Source organism: Neodiprion virginianus, chromosome 6 (assembly GCF_021901495.1).
Source record: "Neodiprion virginianus isolate iyNeoVirg1 chromosome 6, iyNeoVirg1.1, whole genome shotgun sequence".
In the NCBI taxonomy this organism is placed as follows: Eukaryota; Metazoa; Arthropoda; class Insecta; order Hymenoptera; family Diprionidae; genus Neodiprion; species Neodiprion virginianus.
Genome location: NC_060882.1, coordinates 5,323,906 through 5,342,944, shown reverse-complemented (window position 1 = coordinate 5,342,944; position 19,039 = coordinate 5,323,906). Strand labels below are relative to the sequence as shown.

Here is a 19,039-nt window from a genome sequence, read left to right as displayed (position 1 = left end):
ATGATGTATGATGTACGATGTATGATGTACGATGTATGATGTATGATGTATGATGTATGATGTATGAGGTATGATGATATGATATGATGTATAATGATTTTAGCTTTCACATTTCATACAAGAAATACACACTTTATCTCTCCTGCCGATTCCAGACTCAAGCGGCCAAGCCCTTCGATGGTCAGCTGTTGACTGAAGATATATTCTTCAGTGAACGGGTCGGCTAATAACGCTGCCGTTCTGCGACAGTTGGATGATGAAAAATTTCGCTCGTATCTTTCAAATGTGTGTTGAAATACACTCGAAGTGTTAAAAAGCGTCGTTCTTTCTCTCCCTAACACCTTTCTAGGTCTTTAAACCACTACGCAGCGTTAAATACCGTCTCATATACGAAGCATCCATTTCATCTCGTTCAAAATTAGCGCATCCGTGATGTATTACAGTTACTCTGAATTTTTTTCCATCCGAATACTTTTCGAAAAACAATTCTGCTCCTCTACCCAACGCAGATACTTTACTTGCGACCAGCTAAAACAACGTTTCGATTCTATGCCTATGAAAATTCAAGATCGAGAGAGCAAATAAAAAGTTGTTGGAATAATTATGAATACTAATGTTATGGAATACATCGAGCGCGCGTCGAATAAAATCCGATTTCGAAATGAATAATTCTTCTCTTTTCATATCATAGCTAATCTAGTAATATAGGTAAATAGGATGGTTGGAGGTGTTCGGTAATGGTAGGAGGTGGTCGGCGCTGGCAGAAGGTGATAGGGGATGGTCGAAAGTGGCCATTGATGGAGGGAGGTGGCAGGGGGAGGTAGGAGGTGTTCGAAAATGGTAGGACATTTCAAAAGTTAAAGTCGACGATGATCCGGTGCATAATTTTATCGTTACAGATTTTCTTTTCCCATGAGGCATAGAGTATTCGACAACGATAATGCAGTCCTTAAAATTCATCATTCATCTCTGTCTGGAAAGCTAATTCGCAAGGCGTGGTATTCTATTCTATTTGCATTATTAGAAAAATACCCGTACTCTACATACACTGTTTCTAATCTTTTGCTACATTTGGCTTAATCCCCGTGCTTCCACAGCACGAATAGTCGGAAATGTTTTTGATTATCCATAATAAAATAAAAGAAGTAACAAAGCTTAAAAATATTGTTAAAGCTCCAATGAATACATCAAACTGCGGTCGAATCAATTCATTTATTATTTGCACATGACCTTTGTATATTTGATAAATTATTCCTAAATACATTGAAACATATGTATTTATAATGAAATATCATGCAATGGGCTGTGTAAACTGTAAACTATAATTTCTATCGAATGGCTGCTTTTATGTCAACAGGGCTTTGAGACTCAGTTCAGTTCGTCCTCCTCCTCGTCCACCTCCGACCACCTCCAACAATCACCAACCACCTCGAACAACCACCGATAACCACCTCGGGTTGTACCTGGAATAGCAATAAATATTTTCAGTATAAGAACACATCAAAAACATTACGTAAGGATTCATATAATTAATTAATTAATTAATAATATAATCAATTTTATTAGCGCATTTGAAGCCACTGAACATGTGCTTGCGCGAAAAATGAATTGAAATAATTTATTGTAAACGTGACAAGTTTGTAATATTTCAGGTGAAATATAGTTACAATTGCTATCAAATATTATAAAAATGTTTTACTGACCGAGCACAAATCCTTGTCCTTCGCGTCCACCGTGTTCTCCTCGTCTTCCTCGTCCTCCTCCTCGTGCACCTCCGACCACTTCCAACCACCGCCAACCACCTCGAACAACCACCGATAACCACCTCGGGTTGTACCTGGAATAGCAATAAATATTTTCAGTATAAGAACACATCAAAAACATTACGTAAGGATTCATATAATTAATTAATTAATTAATAATATAATCAATTTTATTAGCGCATTTGAAGCCACTGAACATGTGCTTGCGCGAAAAATGAATTGAAATAATTTATTGTAAACGTGACAAGTTTGTAATATTTCAGGTGAAATATAGTTACAATTGCTATCAAATATTATAAAAATGTTTTACTGACCGAGCACAAATCCTTGTCCTTCGCGTCCACCGTGTTCTCCTCGTCTTCCTCGTCCTCCTCCTCGTGCACCTCCGACCACTTCCAACCACCGCCAACCACCTCGAACAACCACCGATAACCACCTCGGGTTGTACCTGGAATAGCAATAAATATTTTCAGTATAAGAACACATCAAAAACATTACGTAAGGATTCATATAATTAATTAATTAATTAATAATATAATCAATTTTATTAGCGCATTTGAAGCCACTGAACATGTGCTTGCGCGAAAAATGAATTGAAATAATTTATTGTAAACGTGACAAGTTTGTAATATTTCAGGTGAAATATAGTTACAATTGCTATCAAATATTATAAAAATGTTTTACTGACCGAGCACAAATCCTTGTCCTTCGCGTCCACCGTGTTCTCCTCGTCTTCCTCGTCCTCCTCCTCGTGCACCTCCGACCACTTCCAACCACCGCCAACCACCTCGAACAACCACCGATAACCACCTCGGGTTGTACCTGGAATAGCAATAAATATTTTCAGTATAAGAACACATCAAAAACATTACGTAAGGATTCATATAATCACAGGTGTTGTTTTTTGGCTGTAACTTTCGATGCGTTGATCGCAGCGAATTGGAACTGCGCCCAATCGATTTCTCCCGCAAAATTACGTCGGAATAATGCCACAATTAATTTGTTTCAGCACTTTTCAAAATCGCGAAAATTTTCCTCAAAAATGCAAAGGGGTTAGCCTTACTTTTTCTTCATTTTTCGACCGAAAATTTCTGGTCTCAGATCAGATTCGTACGACCGTTTTCTGACTAACTGGACCCCCCGGAACTCAGAAAACGGAGCAAAAGGAGCGTGGGATCAACAGGAAAGAAGTTACGTACGAAAAAGCACCTGCTGAAATAATGTTGAAAACACAGGTTCCCGTTTTTTGGCTGTAACTTTTGACGCGTTGATCGCAGCGTATTGGAACTGCGCCCATTCGATTTCTCTCGCAAAATTACGTCGGAATACTGCCACAATTAATTTATTCCGGCACTTTTCAAAATCACGGAAATTCACGCCGAAAATGCAAACGGGTTAGCCTTACTTTTTTTGGGGTCTTTAATTGGGTTTTCTGGGCAAAGAAGGGAATCAGAACATTGACGTACCAACAGCCCAGAAATTACGATGAATAAGCGTAAAAATACCAAGTTCGCTTGCCGTAAGCTATAATTCGTATGTTGTAGCGACTGGAAACTGAGTGGAGTTATGTTCCAACACATCCGTCGAAGAATGCCTCAGCTCACATAGTTGTTATCGTATTATGTCAGAGGCATATTTATGGATAACATCTCTCAAATATATTTCAAACTTATCTATTCTACAGTTTTCAATATTTCTGCTAGACTTCAAAATATCTACATTCTTTGTGAAATAAAAATATTAAAAAGTGCAGATGAGATTATGGGACAATTTTGCACGACTCGTACACTATATAAATAACATATCATATTTTCCTACGACAGGAAAGCAATAGTTTTCTCAGACGCCTAGTAACATTTTCTACATAATGAAGCGTCGTAATTATCTACTGGGGCATGCAATACATTCCATTATCGTGTGTCAGCGTTTTGCTGACCATCCCCCTGACATTGTTGTTACCGACACGTAGACACAAATGATAAGTATAAGCTGATATGTATACATATATATTTCAAGTAGCACACGGGTCGAAACGCAGTCGACTATCAGTCAAACATTCCAGCCCAGTACAAAATCCCCTGAATTTGAAAAACTTAATCGGAACTGGAACGTCCTCAAAATGGTAAGTTTGTGTTTGCCTCTAGCTGTGTACAAATGTGTTGTATCCGACTGACATTGTGATGTCTATGCATGCAAGCTAAATATCGAAAGAGTACTGCAACGATACTGAAAGATTTCGCACACTCGTTGCTACAATCTCTCTGATCTGCCCTGAAATATACCTGCACTGAATGCAGGCAATTTATTTGACGGCAAAGTAAATACGCGTGTGTGCGCCCTACGATACCTAACCTCAAGCCGGGTATGAGGCCCCCTCAATTTGTTAATATTGTTCCAGTTTAACAATTAGTGGGTGATATACACATGTTTGCAGATACTTTAGCACGTTCAAAAACTATTATAATGCATCTAACACAGTGTGTACATCGATATTGTCTAATGCCGTAGTAATGCGAAACCTGCATCGAAAGTTATTTTCTCCAGCACAGAGTACCGTTAATTTGAACGATTTCATTCGGGTCAACGCTACGACTTTCTAAAACGCTAGAGAATTCAGGAAGACAGGTAGTATCGGCGAGACGATAAAGAGACGTGTACAGTGCACAATGGAGGTGAATCTAGTGCGAGCTATATTCATATTTAATTCAATAACAGTAACTATATTGGGACTGCTAGACGCATTTGCAGAGACTTACCTTCCTATAGCAATTACAAGCACATATCGGTATGGAAGGTATGCTGCAGAAGGAAAGGCAGCACTGATTCCACCAATAGAAGTTCCGAAAAGGTATGAGAAAAAAAGTTATAGTACTGTATACAAATTTTCCGGGTCCTAACTCGGAATTTGAGGAAACTATACTAAATCTATGAAGCTGCCATGTTTTTGAGATGACTAAAAACGATCGCTAATTATCCTGTATCAAATTTTCAGATGGTTCAAACATTTCTATGAATTTGCTGCACCTCTATCAACCTACACCTTGTTAATTACATTAAGATTTTATCTTGGAGTTGGAAATGTACCAGTAAACATACTTCAAATCCTCGATATTCTAATTGGGGTGAATCGGCAATCACTAGGTAAATTTTCTTCTATTTTGATACGTGACATGAATTCCGTGTTACTCTTGCGATGAGTAACATAGAAAAACACTATGATCAATTTTTGCAGTACCCTTTTCTTAGTGGTACCTAATCAAGCTCTTATTTTCAGTATCCCCGGAGCACACTACACTGGCTCTAGTGCTCGTAACAATTCACTGTTGGAAACGTTTCTACGAAACACATTATGTCAGTATTTTCAGTAATGTAAAAATAAATCTATCGCATTACATCGTGGGTTTTGTTCATTATGTGGGAACTATATCGTGTCTGATAGGAGAGTCAAATGGATTTTTTAAAGGTATTTTACTAATTCTCCAAAACCAGAAACTTGGGAATTATTTTGAATTACTCATTAATATGACACAAATTTTTTGTCCAGGATCCAGACCTATTGTGAATTGGAACGGGTTGACATATATAGATTATAGTTGCTCTATTATATTCTTGTGGGCAACTTATAAACAGCTTATTTGCAACAAAATTCTATCGAATTTACGCAAAAATAAAAAAGGCGAAACTGTCACTTTGCAACACAAAATTCCGAAAGGTGATCTTTTCGAATACATCTCGTCTCCGCTACAATTGTCTGAAATTCTTGTGTACTTGATGCTGACAATTATACTAAGAAACAGCCAAACATTCTATTACATATTCTTGTGGGTGCTTTTGAACCAGGTAAGAATTCATCGAACTCTTCAGAACCAAGTGTTTGTTTTCTCTTTCAAGCTTACGTTACAAACAAAATTGTTATTTTTAGGTAGCAACTGGTCTACTTGGTCATTGGTGGTACGTCGAGTCATTTAAGGAATATCCAAAACAGAGAAGAGCTTTGATACCGTGGATATTGTAATTGTACAACATTCACTATTGATTAACACTACGGTATTTTTTTGAAAATTATAAATTGTATTTTGATATTAAAATTTTTAAATATTACTAAAAGTACCTGTTGGTTTGAACGGTGTGATGTTATCTTGAGCTGTGATATAAGTGTATGATGCAAATATAGCAGCAGAGCACTCAATCCATAAAAGCAAAGAAGTCTTAAAATATTTCAACTACGTTCAACTTTCTGGAAACAGTGAATAATCTAACTATGTTATTGTAAACGCTGTTTCTAAAAAAAACTGAAAACGATTTCCATTATTTTCACCTTATGCAAAGAATTAGAACTTTCACTCCTATCACACAAATGGTAATTATGTGGACAAATTAGACCTGGAATGCTGTTTTGGACATAGTGAATATAATATGTTAGTGTAAATGGACATTTAACTTAGATCTTTCCATCTCTACAATAAATTTCAAACCGTCGCATTTGCAGAGAATTGTATTGTAAATAATTTATTCCATCGATTGACGATAATAAATTATCGCTAAATGTTGGTCTTGAAGGAGTTATGTATTTCTTCTGTGTTACATCTGAGTTTCTTATTTGAAGAGAAGACTGTAAAATGCAACAAACAAATGTTATTATTTTGTAATGAAATGCCAAATAGTTTAAAATTATATTAAAAAATTTATATACCTATACGGATATCCTTGAGCCTTATTTCTAAATATAGAGAGAATTAAGCTGAAGAAAACTGCTACGAGCCCTAATCCAATAACAGCGAAAATTCTTCGTTTTCTGACATCTCCTTTCCGAGCCGCAGCTTCGGTCATCATAATCATTCCCAGTACCACAGCACCATCTAAATTACTATGCTAAGAAAACTATACATTTGGAAACCATTCAACATAAATGTACAAAAATCACATTTGCATTTACACTAGAAGGATACTCAGGACCATGACTATGTAAGTTTCAAGAATAAATTGACCCTGGGACGACCCGTGGATATAAGCAACAGCACCGTTTTGCGATTTGTGGATGAATGGGGGTCCTCTGATATGGTTCCACATCTGTCCAGAGACCATTGCAAACGTGAAGAACTGAAATCGTCCAAATAATAATACAAGATGAGACGATTTCCAGATAAGCGATGTGAAGTTGAGTTCAATATTTCATTGAATTTGAGGACCGCACCAAAGCATTGAGGCCCCAAATCGTCTTGTTGTATATGAAATCCAAGTTATTTCGTCTGAGGTACAAGAAACCACCGATCAATACTAGTAGCATCACCACAGCCACCGTACCAGAATAATTTGGCGGTCTGAATACCCTGATCTGTAGAAAACATGATAGTAAGTAAAATTAAGGTAGTACCTAAGGAGATATTAAAGCCATGTATTTAATTTAACTTAAAATATATTTAAAATTACCTGAATATCAGTGCGCTCAGAAATCCATTTGGCAATAGCTTCAGCGGCAAATCCGACTCTTTGAATGTCCATAGTGTCAGTAGATTTTGGTTTCCCTTTAGGTGGGAAGTGTATGTATACAGGTGCTGTATTCAACCTTAACTGTAACAAATAAGGCAAGCATTTACATATCTGCAGAATGTCTGATAAGATCTGTTTACCATTTGGAAAACATCAGCACCCTCATCAAAGTCTACAACTGCAAAGAACAACTTGTTTGAATACGACTGGGAATATCGGAACGAGTTTGCCACTATGGTGAATTCATCACTTGCGTGTCTGAAATTAAAATAATAATATTGTTACTGCAATAGATGGTAGTTGGTGCACATATGCTCAGATATATATAACTGTTTGAATAACTTGCCTGCAAATTTGACATTGCCTCTGTGGTGCCATGGCTGTAAACATAACAATAACTGAATAATTCCTTGGTGTAGTCTTGACAAATTCTTTGAATTTTCCCCCATTGAATCGGAGCACTGGTCTCTTCATAGCCATTTCACTCAGCTGTTGAACCCGTTCTCCGAGAGAAGGACCCTGGTTCTAGAAATAATCAAACTCTGTATTAACAGTGATCAATGGATCGAAAAGTACAAAGATTAAATTTAGTCGTTAAACTATAGTAATTGAATAATTACAAACACACATATAAATTTCTTGCTTTCCGGTCGGATAATACAGTCGTAGAATTGAGGTTATGTTGTTGCAATTATAGTGAACATTATTAAAAAAAAATGTATTTGTAAGTATAGAAAGTCGATAATGGAATAGAAGATGACTGAAAAAAGTTACAAATATTTTGTACTTTAATGTAACAACCGTAGAAGGCGAACTGCGCTGATACGTCCGCCGGAAAATATACTCAAGAATAATATTTGTAGTACGCCTGCTAGAATAATACTTACGCCTTTAGTCCTGTACTGACCACTGACATGATTTAAATATAAAATGGTGACACTCAAAAGGGTTAAATAAAATCCACACCGCATAGTGAAACGTTTTTAACGAAAATACCCAACAGCTTCAACCTTTCATGACACGTCTACGGTCGACACTCAACAATCAGCTATAAGCAGACGAAACGAACGAACCTGACACATGATTGGCCCAATGACGAAAAACGTGTCAACCCCCAATGGGAGATCCATAAAGGTCCAGGATTAAGTATTTGTTAATAGATAATGGCAAAGAAATGAATTGAAAAAAAAAATGGGGAGTAAAAAAATGGTGTCAATTACATCCAACTGGTAAGAAATAAGTCATATCGCCATGGAACATTGTATATTCCGATGTTCGAAATACAAGTGGACAAAATTCAGAAATCTGGACAAGACTAGCCTGCACCTCGCGCTCCAATCAAACGGTCAATTGAATAAAACAAAATGGTATTTCAGGGTGTACGAATGGTTCGTTAAAAAATATAAAATGACGTAGCATTTGTTTTCTACCATAATAAAGCGGAGGGTTTATAATTATTCTTTGAAAAGACAGAATTCAATTGAACGAAATTTGCACTACGTACGCCCCTGCCCTCCGTTAAACACCTTTTTCGTGATTGGACGATCCAGCGCCGCTGCAGCAAAAGCCATCCTACAATTGGTCATCTATTGTATTGCGTAACCGTTCCTTTCAAGCATTTGAATAGTTTCCATCCTCCACCGTTGCACCACGCAACGTAGCCAGAAAATCTGTACAAACGACGTTAGGAATTTTCCCTCGCAAAAGTTCGTTGTATTCAATACGCAACGGTTGCGTTACGGCAATCTTGGGGGTACAAAATCTGCCACAACATCGCATTTTTAAGATTTTGTTAATCGTAGAAGCTTAGGCATGTCCTTCCCAAGAGCAAGAATACAACGTTTCAACGAATTTTCTAGTGAGTAGTGTTTTACACCGAAATACAAAATTCTTTTCCCTCATACCGAGACTGTGAGACATTTCATGAATTCACAATAGATTATGTCGCGCACGAGTACCGTTTACGTATAAATATTCATTCAGCAGTTGCAGATTTCAGTAGATAAACATCGCAGGTTTTGATTAGCAATTTTCGATGGTCGTATCTACCAATCAGCTACATTGTTTCGTTGGGTTGTGATGTGCATAGTACGCAATCGCAGTTACAGTTTCTAAACTGGCATTTCGACGAGCGTCTTTTTGATTTTTTCTAGTTCTTACATGCTAACCTGTCAAAGATTTCTGTTGTCTTTATTCCATTTAGTCAACTGTAAGCTAATGGCCGAATTGATCTCTTCTAATTTATAACAGATGACGTACCACCTCCAGGTTCTTACGACCCAAAGATTAAAAACAAAATTAAGGGATTAGTAATTGAGAAAACAGATAGATTCCTTGACAGCAAAAGTATATCGAGTAGCTGTGCCGATTGCAACACATCGACATCAAGCAAGTCTGCTAGTCTCACAAGCTCCTCTGCATTCAAAGTAGTAAGTTCATTGTGATAGATAATGATTGAATTGTCATGAATATGGTGGTGTTCTAATTGTAACAAATTATTTTTCAACGAATTTCTTAGCCCCAATTACCAAAGAAGAAAACCACGACAAAGTCTGTACTCACTTCACCATCTGTAAAAACTAATAAAAAATGCGACTCCAAATACGACCCAACCAAGGAATTGGCCGACTTGAAGGTCGAATGCATCAACAAAGACAGAACTATACAGGAGTACGAGAAACAGATGGAAGAAATGAAGGACGACATTCAAAGGCTCGAAAAGCAATTGATGGAACTCAAAGATAAACAAATAGAAATCGAGGCTCGGCATAAAAAGGATCTAGATGAAATGGTATAAATCAATTATGACTTTGCCAGTTGATCGGTGGTAGTACAACACTTAGTTCACTGATAATTTCTTTTCAGACACAAGACCGTCATCTGGCAGACATAGAGATGAAGACTAAAATGCAAAAAGTTCATGAAGATTTTCAGATGGAGATAAGCAAGATGAAAGATGAAGAGTGCAAGCTTAAAACCGAATTGATAAATCTAGCAGAGATTCGAAATGATCTTGAATCCAAACTGCAGCAACGTCAACATTTGGTTATTCAGTTACAATCACAATTATCAATGCTTGAATGTGAACTAGATGAATGTAAAGCTGAAAATGAAAATCTAGCTGCAGAGTCTGTTAAATGGGACACAACCCTTACCGCTAACCATGAGACTGAAATAAAAATTTTGAGAGAAGACTTTCAACGAGAGAAGGATGACTTACTGAATCAGTATCAGAGTGAAAGACGTGAAATAGTACAATTGCAGGATAACCTGCATTTTGAAACTACTTCTAAGAAATGTTCAGAAGAGAAATTGGCAAAACTACAGTGTTTGTATTCAGATGTGAGTATTGTGAAGTCCATCGGACTGTTTCCATATTCACGATTGATGTCCACCACGAATGTTGAAGTATTAGTATAGTGATTCACTTCATTTATTATTCCATTAAAAATAATAATCCACAGGTTAAAAGTCGCTTAGAAGAGGCCGAAGGCGAACTTCAAGAGATCAAAGATCATCACTCACAGGTTCTAAAGAATCATTCACAGGAAATTGAAACCTTGATGCATCGTCATGCAGAAGAAATTGCTCGGCTTATACAGAGATCGGAGGAATTTAAGGAGGAATGTGCAACGGAACGTGAACAGGTATTTGCACATATCTATTAGCTCGACACATGAATAACAATACCAAACATAACCCAAATTATTAATACCTGTGATTCTTGATTTTCTTCTTTAAGGGTAGAGTAATTGAGGAAAAGGCAATGAGCAAAATACAGGAAGCAAAAAACTCAGTTGATGAAGAGGTGCGGAAAGCTGTTGAAAAGTATGCTGGATCTTTGTTATTGATGGAATCCAAACTGCAAACTGCACAAGAAAATTTGGCGCAAAAGGAAACTGAAGCTATGGAGCTATCGATTCAAGTTGAGGAACTCAAAAATTCTTCTGCCACAAAGGTGAAATTTTAGTTGCTAATTTCCCTTTGGTAAATCTGAGTTTCTTCTGCTTCATATCAGGAAAATAATATTACGCTATCTGATTCCTATTGTTCAGGAGAGTTCCAATCAAAGTTTACAGTCCGAACTTGACCGGACAGAAGCTGAATTAGCTGAAAAGAGAGAAGAAGTAAAAGTTTTGAAAGACCAACTTCGTAATGAAGCAGCTGAGATGGTTACACGACGAAGACGGTTAAGATTTTATCAGATGAGAAAAAAAACCGTGTACCAAATATGAGTGGTAAAAATGTTCTAATATTATAATAACTTTTACACTTTCCAGGCTGGACCTCGTCATGGCAGAAAATCAATTGACTGTTTCTGCTATCAGCGAAAGATTGGCCAAGAGTGATACTGAGGTCGAGCGTCTGCAGAGTGAATTAGAATGGGAGAGAATCCGACTGCGGGAACATAAAGATTTACTAAATACTATGCGCACCAATTCTACCCATGCATACGATCAATTGTTAAACTTACTCCAACAGTTGGATGGAAAGAAAGAGGACATAGATCAGTTGGTTGTCAACAACGTAATAAAGTTTGACACAATGAAATCCTTATTTGACGCTAAGATAAAAGAATTGAACGACGTTGCGGCTGCTGAAATTACAAGACTCGAAGCTGAGTGTGATAAGGCGAATGGCTATAACAGAGAGGTATGTCTAAACAAATGTTTACTTGAAAGGAAATCAGATAAACCTCACATTGAAAATGGCTGAAATAACTAATTCAAAATAACTTAAATTGGTATTTGGTATTGAAAAATGTTTGATTTGAATGCATCATCTCGCATTTCTGCAGCTGAAGCAGCAACTGACAGAAATGACTGGAAAACTGGGTGAAGCTCGAGACATGTTACTTAGAGTTGAAGAGCAGTATGATCGCCAAAGCATTGAGTTAGCGCAGCTGGAACTGACCTGTCATAAGCTGGATAAATTGTACAAGGAGACGAATAAAAAGTATGAAGAAAGTACAGCACAGTTGATGGAGCAGCAAGTTGTCATCGACAAGGTAAGAGCCTGATTTAATCATCAGTAGGCAAATTTAGTCTACTTTTTACGTTACCTATCGTCTATATTTTACAAATGGATTACCAATGTTTCAGGCAAAGAGCTACATCGCCGAATTTACCGACAAACTCGACATGATGCAAGAAAGGAGAAGTTGCAAGGTACATAATCCTCATTTCAGTAAAATTTATCACTCTGTTATTGAAGGTATTTTGTGAAATTATCAATTGTTATACTTCGTGTTCTAGGAACACTCCGTAAAAATAGAAAAGGATAAAGACAAGGTAGATAAGGTCGAAGCTGAACCAAAATCGGAGCTTGGAACGGAGTTCAAATCGGCGGCGTAAGTTGACAGTACTATATCTGGAATACTTAAATACATCTATTAATAATGTTACAAATTGGAAATTTTGAATTCCGTTCACCGCAAAATTTGTACCCGTTGACGTATCGATTGTTTTACAGCGACCTTTCAAAGTTCCTCAAAGATCGGGAGCTGCTCGAATCTAACTTGCGAAAAATCGAGGCAGAGTACAAGGACCTTGCAGACAAATATGCCGCAGTTATTGGTCACAATAATCATAAGCAAAAAATTCAACATATGATACAAATGAAGAAAGAAAAACTGCAATTAAAGGAGGTTAGTATATTATTCGCAGTGTTACTTTTCGTTGTATCGTACGTTTTATTCCGTCATCTGGATCTATCGTAATCAATAATGACCATTGTTACTCGGTCTTGTTTGGCACGTTTAATCGTTCAAGGAAAGGTGAAGAAGACTTGATATGGCACGACCTCGGCCTTGTTATTCAGGCTAAACTAATTTGTCGCTAAATTTTGTCTTAGGACGTAGAAGCAGCGAAGAGAATAATAGCGCAGCAACAGCGTACAATCGAGAAGCTGCGCTCCGAGGAGCGTAACCGGCAGCTTTTAAAAGAGAAAGAAAATCTGCCATCCTCCGTCGTGGCATCCCCACACAAGCCGACGACACCATTAAAGGACAGAAATATTTGAATTCTAATTTTCTGCATCTTAAAACGGTGGATCTCCCTTAATTTGTTGTGTTCAATATTAATTCTAGTATAATCCCACCATTCCGATCAGTATCGTTATCGTTATTACCATTATATTATTTATTCATGCACAAAATTCGTTATGAGTCGCTTGCTTCAACAAAGCAAAGGAACGAACGAAAATTCCCCCTTTGCCTTACTTTTTATTTGCGGTGCTCGGCAGGTAACTGTGCGTTAAAAATAAGAGGACCGTTTTCTTTCTGTACGATCTTGAATCCAGTGGCTTAAAAAATCGTACGAATAGCAACGAAAAGAAAAATGATAGTTTTAATTGCAATTTTTTCTTTTTGGAACTCCTGACGTTCGTTTCTTTGTTTGATTTCATCGTCAACCTTAGTTTTAAATACAGATGATATTTTTTTGGTTTCGCACGACTGAAGTGTACGCAGTACTCACTTTTAACTGTGTTTTTATAAATCCTACATGTATCTTTTTTATTTATGTTTTTAATGCCAAACCGACATATTATGCTTCTGTATGGCCTGTTGTAAGCGCATGTTCGTAACTCCCCTTGCGTACACAGATATTGTTTTTCCCATCAACCGATGTAATTTAATAAAGTGTAAGCGTATTTTATTAAAATTTTTCAAAATTCTGATTTAAAACCTCCCTAGTCCCTGAAAGTCCGTCAACGCCCAAGAATAAATCCAACCATTGGGTATATCGCGATTTTGATGTCCGTTTTTTGAAAAAGAAGTGTCTCTGTGATATTAATTTCAGGAAGGGTGAAGACCTAATTAGCATCCCCCGCGTTTCGCGTCAGAGTTTGTATACCTTCGGCGTTCGACAGCCGCATGGACCGGAAGTAATTTTAGCCGGGCGGAAGCCACCCCGAAATGGTAACATCCGGCGTGTATCAAAACAGCTTATATCTATACTCTCGCTGTAACGTTGATTCGGAATTAGCGGACGGTCCATCTATTTTCGGTACCTACGGCGAGTACAGAACCCGGTTTCTCGTCCAAACATCAATACATCACCGTTAGATTATAATCGATCGTTGATAAACTGCGCTAAACTTCAACATCCCAATTTGGACTCTGAGGAATATTCTTCGACGCGAATTGGCGATTGCGTCGGTGCATAAACGCTGTACGCAAGCACTTGCTCCCCGCCGATATACAACACGTTGCGTGTACAGGGGGAATTGCTTTCACCCGCGCGCATTGATCGTTGCAACGTCGTCGAGACATAAGGGGGAACGCTCGCAGCAGCAGCAGCAGCAGCAGCAGCTTCATAAACTCCTCCAATCTCCGTTCTCGTTCGTGCAACGGCGTGTTATACGCGTGTATACACGCGCGCTGCACGCATACATCATCGTCGATACTATAGGCGGGTAGATTGGTAGCTGGCGAGAGGCGCGTCAATGGCGCGCTTTGTGTAACGTTACGCCGTGCGGGAGGGGGAGGGCGGAGGGAGACGACCTCCTCGGCGGCCTCCCGTACGCCTATGCATGTACGCGACATACACACGTCGGGTACCTCCGTATGCACGTGCATATGCTCGTTCGCACATAGGCAGACAGACGTAGCCGAGATCAAGGTGCGCCCACGCGGCTAGGTCACCAGCCGCCCGTTCGAGACGCGAGAGTCGAATGCCCCGCGGGAATTCGCAAGAATCGGAACCGTTCGTTTCACGAGTAACGTACATATCGTACATCGCTATGCCTGCATGTAGATTATACCTAGCCCAAGGTCATGCCCGGGTCACAAGCTCGCGCATCACGAATCGCGTGGTTAATTAGTTCTGAGTAGATTCATAGCTCGGAGTCCCGGAGCGCGGACGATGTGAACGGTCCTTAAAGGCGGTGGACGTGCGTATGAAAGAGTTACGGCGAGGAGTCGGCGAAGTCTTCTTTCATTCGTACTCGTCTATTCTTGTGTGCGTCTTTCTCAGAGAGAGAGAGAGAGAGAGAGAGAGGGGGGGGGGGGGGGAGTACTTCCGGCCTGGGCTATCGCGCTAGGGTCGTCAAAATACATTACGCATCTCGCATGCGACGTGTGTAGTATGTATGCATCACCGAGAGGCAAGAGCAGGACGTAATGCTCTATATCGCAATGCGTCTACTGTGCGTAAAGATTTTTACTCAACAGCGTCGAGTTGTGAAAAATTTTACGGTAGAAAAATAATGATCGTCTATACGGTTGTACAAAATATGCGGTATCTGTAATATAATGTGGCACGTATATTTTGTTCAGTTTCTGCTGGTATTACACGATTTGCGAATAAGTTGCAGGTTCACTTTTATCTGTTACATACCTCAATACGCACGATATTTATATTAAATTTCTTCGACATTTCAAATTCGAAACGATCGATCAAGAATTGCAATTTATAAGAGATTGATTACAGCCACCGTTTATCGCGATATACGCTACATCTTCGATACTGAATTACATCCCGCATCGATCGTCACGTGCACCGCACGTTAGTGTTTATAAAAGCAACACAGCAATATATTATACGCGAGTTACGCAGGGACATACGAAAGCGCAGCTGGCAGGGCGAAGCTTGTGTCGCTTGTATCCATAATATAAATTACATTGCGTACGCCGATTACGTTGGACGTATATCGTACACGTACAGCGAAGGTGTGTTTTAAATGCAGAGAGAAAGACCCGTCAGTCCTCTCGATGCTGCACAAGCGGCACGGCCCAGCGAGGTGAGGGAGAGAAAGAGATAAAGATACATATACTTATACGTACGTATAGAGATAAAGAGAGAGAGAGAAAGAGAGATCCCTTCCTGCCCTCGACGCAACGCCGCGTGCACCTATAACCAACCTACCAACCACCAACCTCTGCGGAGTTTGTTGCACCTGAGCATTGTTCTCCACAGCGCGTGTCCTTGGCAAGGTCACGCGTCGTACACGCACCGCGTTGCCGTGACGCGAGTCGCGGGTCGCGCGTTCCGCGGTGGCGTTCGTCGTTCCTTCTTTCCTTCACACGCTCGTCGAATACCTCTCTCCCTCCTCCGGTAATCCTCCGTCACTGGTGCATAGTCTCGCCCACGCGTTCCTCGGCTTTACGTTATACCTACAAAAAAGAGAGAGAGAGGGAGAGAGAGAGGCGCGGTCGAAGATCCAACGACCTCAATATAACGCCTGCAATTGAGAGTTTCTATTCTCTAGTTTCCCCCCGCGTAGCGTTTCTACGGTACATTGTACACGCAGTTGCACTCTTCTCTGCACGCAGGTACTCCGCGTCGCGTCTCATTTCACTTACGACTCCTATTATTCGTTTATACTTCGTTCCTTCGTTAGTTTATTTCCGTACGAGGCGGCAAGCAGTGAGTGAGAAGATTGCGTTAAACCGACCAGGTGTGCACGTGGGGAGATCCGCGCGCCCACGCGATCCGTCCCACACAAACGGTGCCCAGCGTCCAACGCCCAGCCACGCGTCGCGACGTCCGTCCCCCTCGGTCCGGTGCAGCCGTCCGATCTTTGCCCGGTTCGCGTATTTCACGAAGGTGATATATATAAGGTGCGGGCTGCCTACCTACCCACCCACCCACCTTCCTACCTGCGGACGTGTCTCCTCGTCTGTGCGAGAAGGTGCATTTCTCGACCACTGCATCCACGCGACGCACAGCGTACTTTGAGTGGGTGTACACAAACGTGTCGCAGTCGCAGAGGTGCACCGTACGCACCGTAGTCGTGTAATAATAATATACGGAGTCTATACGAAAGAACCGACGACTGCGGAGTAGGAGGATGAGGAGGCGGAGAGGGAGAAGGAGAGCAGAGGGGAAGGAAGTCGAAGGAAGGAAGGGAAGGACGCTCGCCCTCGGGGACTCGCGGCATACTACGTACGTAGGTGCAATGCCCTCCCGCGTCCGCTCCCATCGTCCTCTTCACAAACCCGACGGCGTACCGTATAACACACCGTGCACAGCCCACAGCCCTCCGATACCTGGAAGCTAACGAAACTCTTCTCGCGATCGCGGTGCACACTCCTGGAATAAACCGACTATCGACGACGCCTCATCCTCCCCCGTGTAACTATCGTCTCGTTACCGATAGCCCTGACAGTCAACTTCGGACCCACGCAAGACGCACGGGTGCGTAAAAACTGCCGCGACTCCGGCCGGTCGTAGAAGATACTTCCCTCGCCCCCCCAACCCCCCGCCGCCCACGCCATTAACGAGCGCGAAAAGGAAAACTTTAATCGTATCGTTATTACACTCGTAATTTTGTTCAACGGCAATAAACGTACATGTATGTGTATACCTGCACACTGAAACGCGACAATATGCTTTTTGCATCGTATAAGCTTTGTGCACAAAAGTTTGGCTAACGAAGAGTTTATCCCCGACGTTTAAAGAGTTTCAGATAGTTGTATCGTAAAAAAAAAAAAAAAAAAACAAGTAGACAACTCGCTTCGATGTGACAACTTTGTGGGTATCTCGTTCGCTCGGTTTCGTGTCCGTACATGTATACGATTTACGCGAAGCTGGGATTGGTCAAGATCGCAATCTTACGTTCGAAAGAAAATGAATATGCTTGTCTCTGGTTCGTTTCTACATCATTTCCGACATTCCATCGAATCGAACTACACAGCTATTCGAAAATCTTCGACTCGTACGTCTTGCAACTGTTTCCATAAGCCAAACCGGTCCCGATTTGCCTAATTCAGAAGAGAGCCCGAATCAGATTCAAGGTCTGGTCGTTCGTCATCTCGTGTTCTCCCTTCTTCCTATTATCGTACAAGTAAAATGCGTTTTCTCGGTTCCGCGCTGATGTTTTCGTGCCGTTGACAACGAGTAACTGCTTCCGGTTCGTTCGACCGGCAAAGACCGGAAACGCCCCCGCCTTGCATCGCCAAGTCCTTGTCCGATGGCTGCGCCGTACGTGCTGCGCGGTCCTCGTAGTTCGTATCTGCCGGTCTCGTCGGTTTCGAAACGTGCCAAGAGTCTCGAGGAGGCCCGAGCCCGAGTCGTAGGCAGGGAGAAAAGACAGCGGCGCGATACACCGATTATCGGCGAAGACCTTTTTACAGCGGGCACGCAATAATCGCGAAAGCCAAGAATGTTTTTCAACGCGTCAAGTAACCCGGAACGATCATCGGCGAGCGGCAAAGCTCGGAGAGAAGATAGCGAATCCCAATGACCGGCACGCAATCAGTCTTGATCGGCTTCTTCGTACATTTCGCAGACTCGTATTTCCCAGAATCGGTGCGATACAGCTCGTACCGCATGGTCCAATAATCAATCACGTATGAAGAAACAGGTGTATGGATTTCATCGAATTTCGTTACCATTTATTGATACACCCACCTTTTTACTCTCTGAAAAACCTGAGAGGTACTTTTACTTTGCCTCTTCGCCCGAATCTCAACGCGAGATGCAGGACCGTCATCGGGAAGTGGAAGACGCGGGAATTCGTTGGCTCTTGGCTCTTAGGTAGGTACGTCAGCCCGGGTCGTAGGTCCCGCGGGCGTAGGGAAGCAGGTAGGACTAAACGAGGGCCGCGACTCGGCGTGTGACATCGCACCGACATCTTCGAATAGCCCTCTCCGGCGCGTTGGCGCGGTTAAACGCCAGTTTTATAGTGGTTTTGATACAAGTCTCGATAACGGTACGATACCCGGCACCGGCAAGGCCATCCGTCCTCCGTCCCGCGGTGGAGGAGAGTCGCGTCGAGCGGATAGGAGGATCACAGGGTAGGGGATAAGAGGGGGAGCGCCGCCCGGGGGAGACTACTTCCGG

At 41.0% G+C, this 19,039-nt stretch overlaps 3 protein-coding genes across 7 annotated transcripts; 2 read left to right on the top strand and 1 right to left on the bottom strand.

The window, feature by feature from the left end:
- Window positions 1-3,517: 3,517 nt before the first annotated feature.
- LOC124306973 (polyprenol reductase) lies at window positions 3,518-6,040 on the top strand. 5 transcript variants are annotated; one of them, XM_046768206.1, is made up of 6 exons: window positions 3,534-3,885; window positions 4,308-4,611; window positions 4,756-4,904; window positions 5,038-5,226; window positions 5,308-5,603; window positions 5,686-6,040. In XM_046768206.1, the coding sequence occupies exons 2-6, from the start codon at window positions 4,430-4,432 to the stop codon at window positions 5,776-5,778; spliced, it is 909 nt and encodes a 302-aa protein (XP_046624162.1). In that variant the 5' UTR covers window positions 3,534-3,885; window positions 4,308-4,429; the 3' UTR covers window positions 5,779-6,040. The 5 variants fall into 5 exon arrangements, with proteins under 5 accessions (XP_046624158.1, XP_046624159.1, XP_046624161.1 ...); XM_046768205.1 differs by having other exon boundaries at window positions 3,525-3,885; window positions 5,308-6,040; XM_046768204.1 differs by having other exon boundaries at window positions 3,526-3,885; window positions 5,038-5,603.
- LOC124306974 (tumor suppressor candidate 3) lies at window positions 4,985-8,305 on the bottom strand. Its single transcript, XM_046768207.1, has 8 exons — window positions 8,141-8,305; window positions 7,600-7,778; window positions 7,394-7,511; window positions 7,194-7,334; window positions 6,958-7,098; window positions 6,713-6,863; window positions 6,457-6,622; window positions 4,985-6,375 (listed from the first exon to the last, which is right to left on the bottom strand). The coding sequence occupies exons 1-8, from the start codon at window positions 8,222-8,224 to the stop codon at window positions 6,360-6,362; spliced, it is 996 nt and encodes a 331-aa protein (XP_046624163.1). The 5' UTR covers window positions 8,225-8,305; the 3' UTR covers window positions 4,985-6,359.
- A 555-nt stretch (window positions 8,306-8,860) lies between these two features.
- On the top strand, window positions 8,861-13,909 carry LOC124307146 (hyaluronan mediated motility receptor-like). Its single transcript, XM_046768572.1, has 13 exons — window positions 8,861-9,111; window positions 9,504-9,682; window positions 9,772-10,044; window positions 10,119-10,595; window positions 10,718-10,900; window positions 10,996-11,211; window positions 11,309-11,442; window positions 11,534-11,906; window positions 12,052-12,261; window positions 12,356-12,421; window positions 12,509-12,603; window positions 12,726-12,900; window positions 13,107-13,909. Exons 1-13 carry the CDS (start codon window positions 9,066-9,068, stop codon window positions 13,272-13,274), a joined length of 2,595 nt encoding a protein of 864 aa, XP_046624528.1. The 5' UTR covers window positions 8,861-9,065; the 3' UTR covers window positions 13,275-13,909.
- Window positions 13,910-19,039: the final 5,130 nt, after the last annotated feature.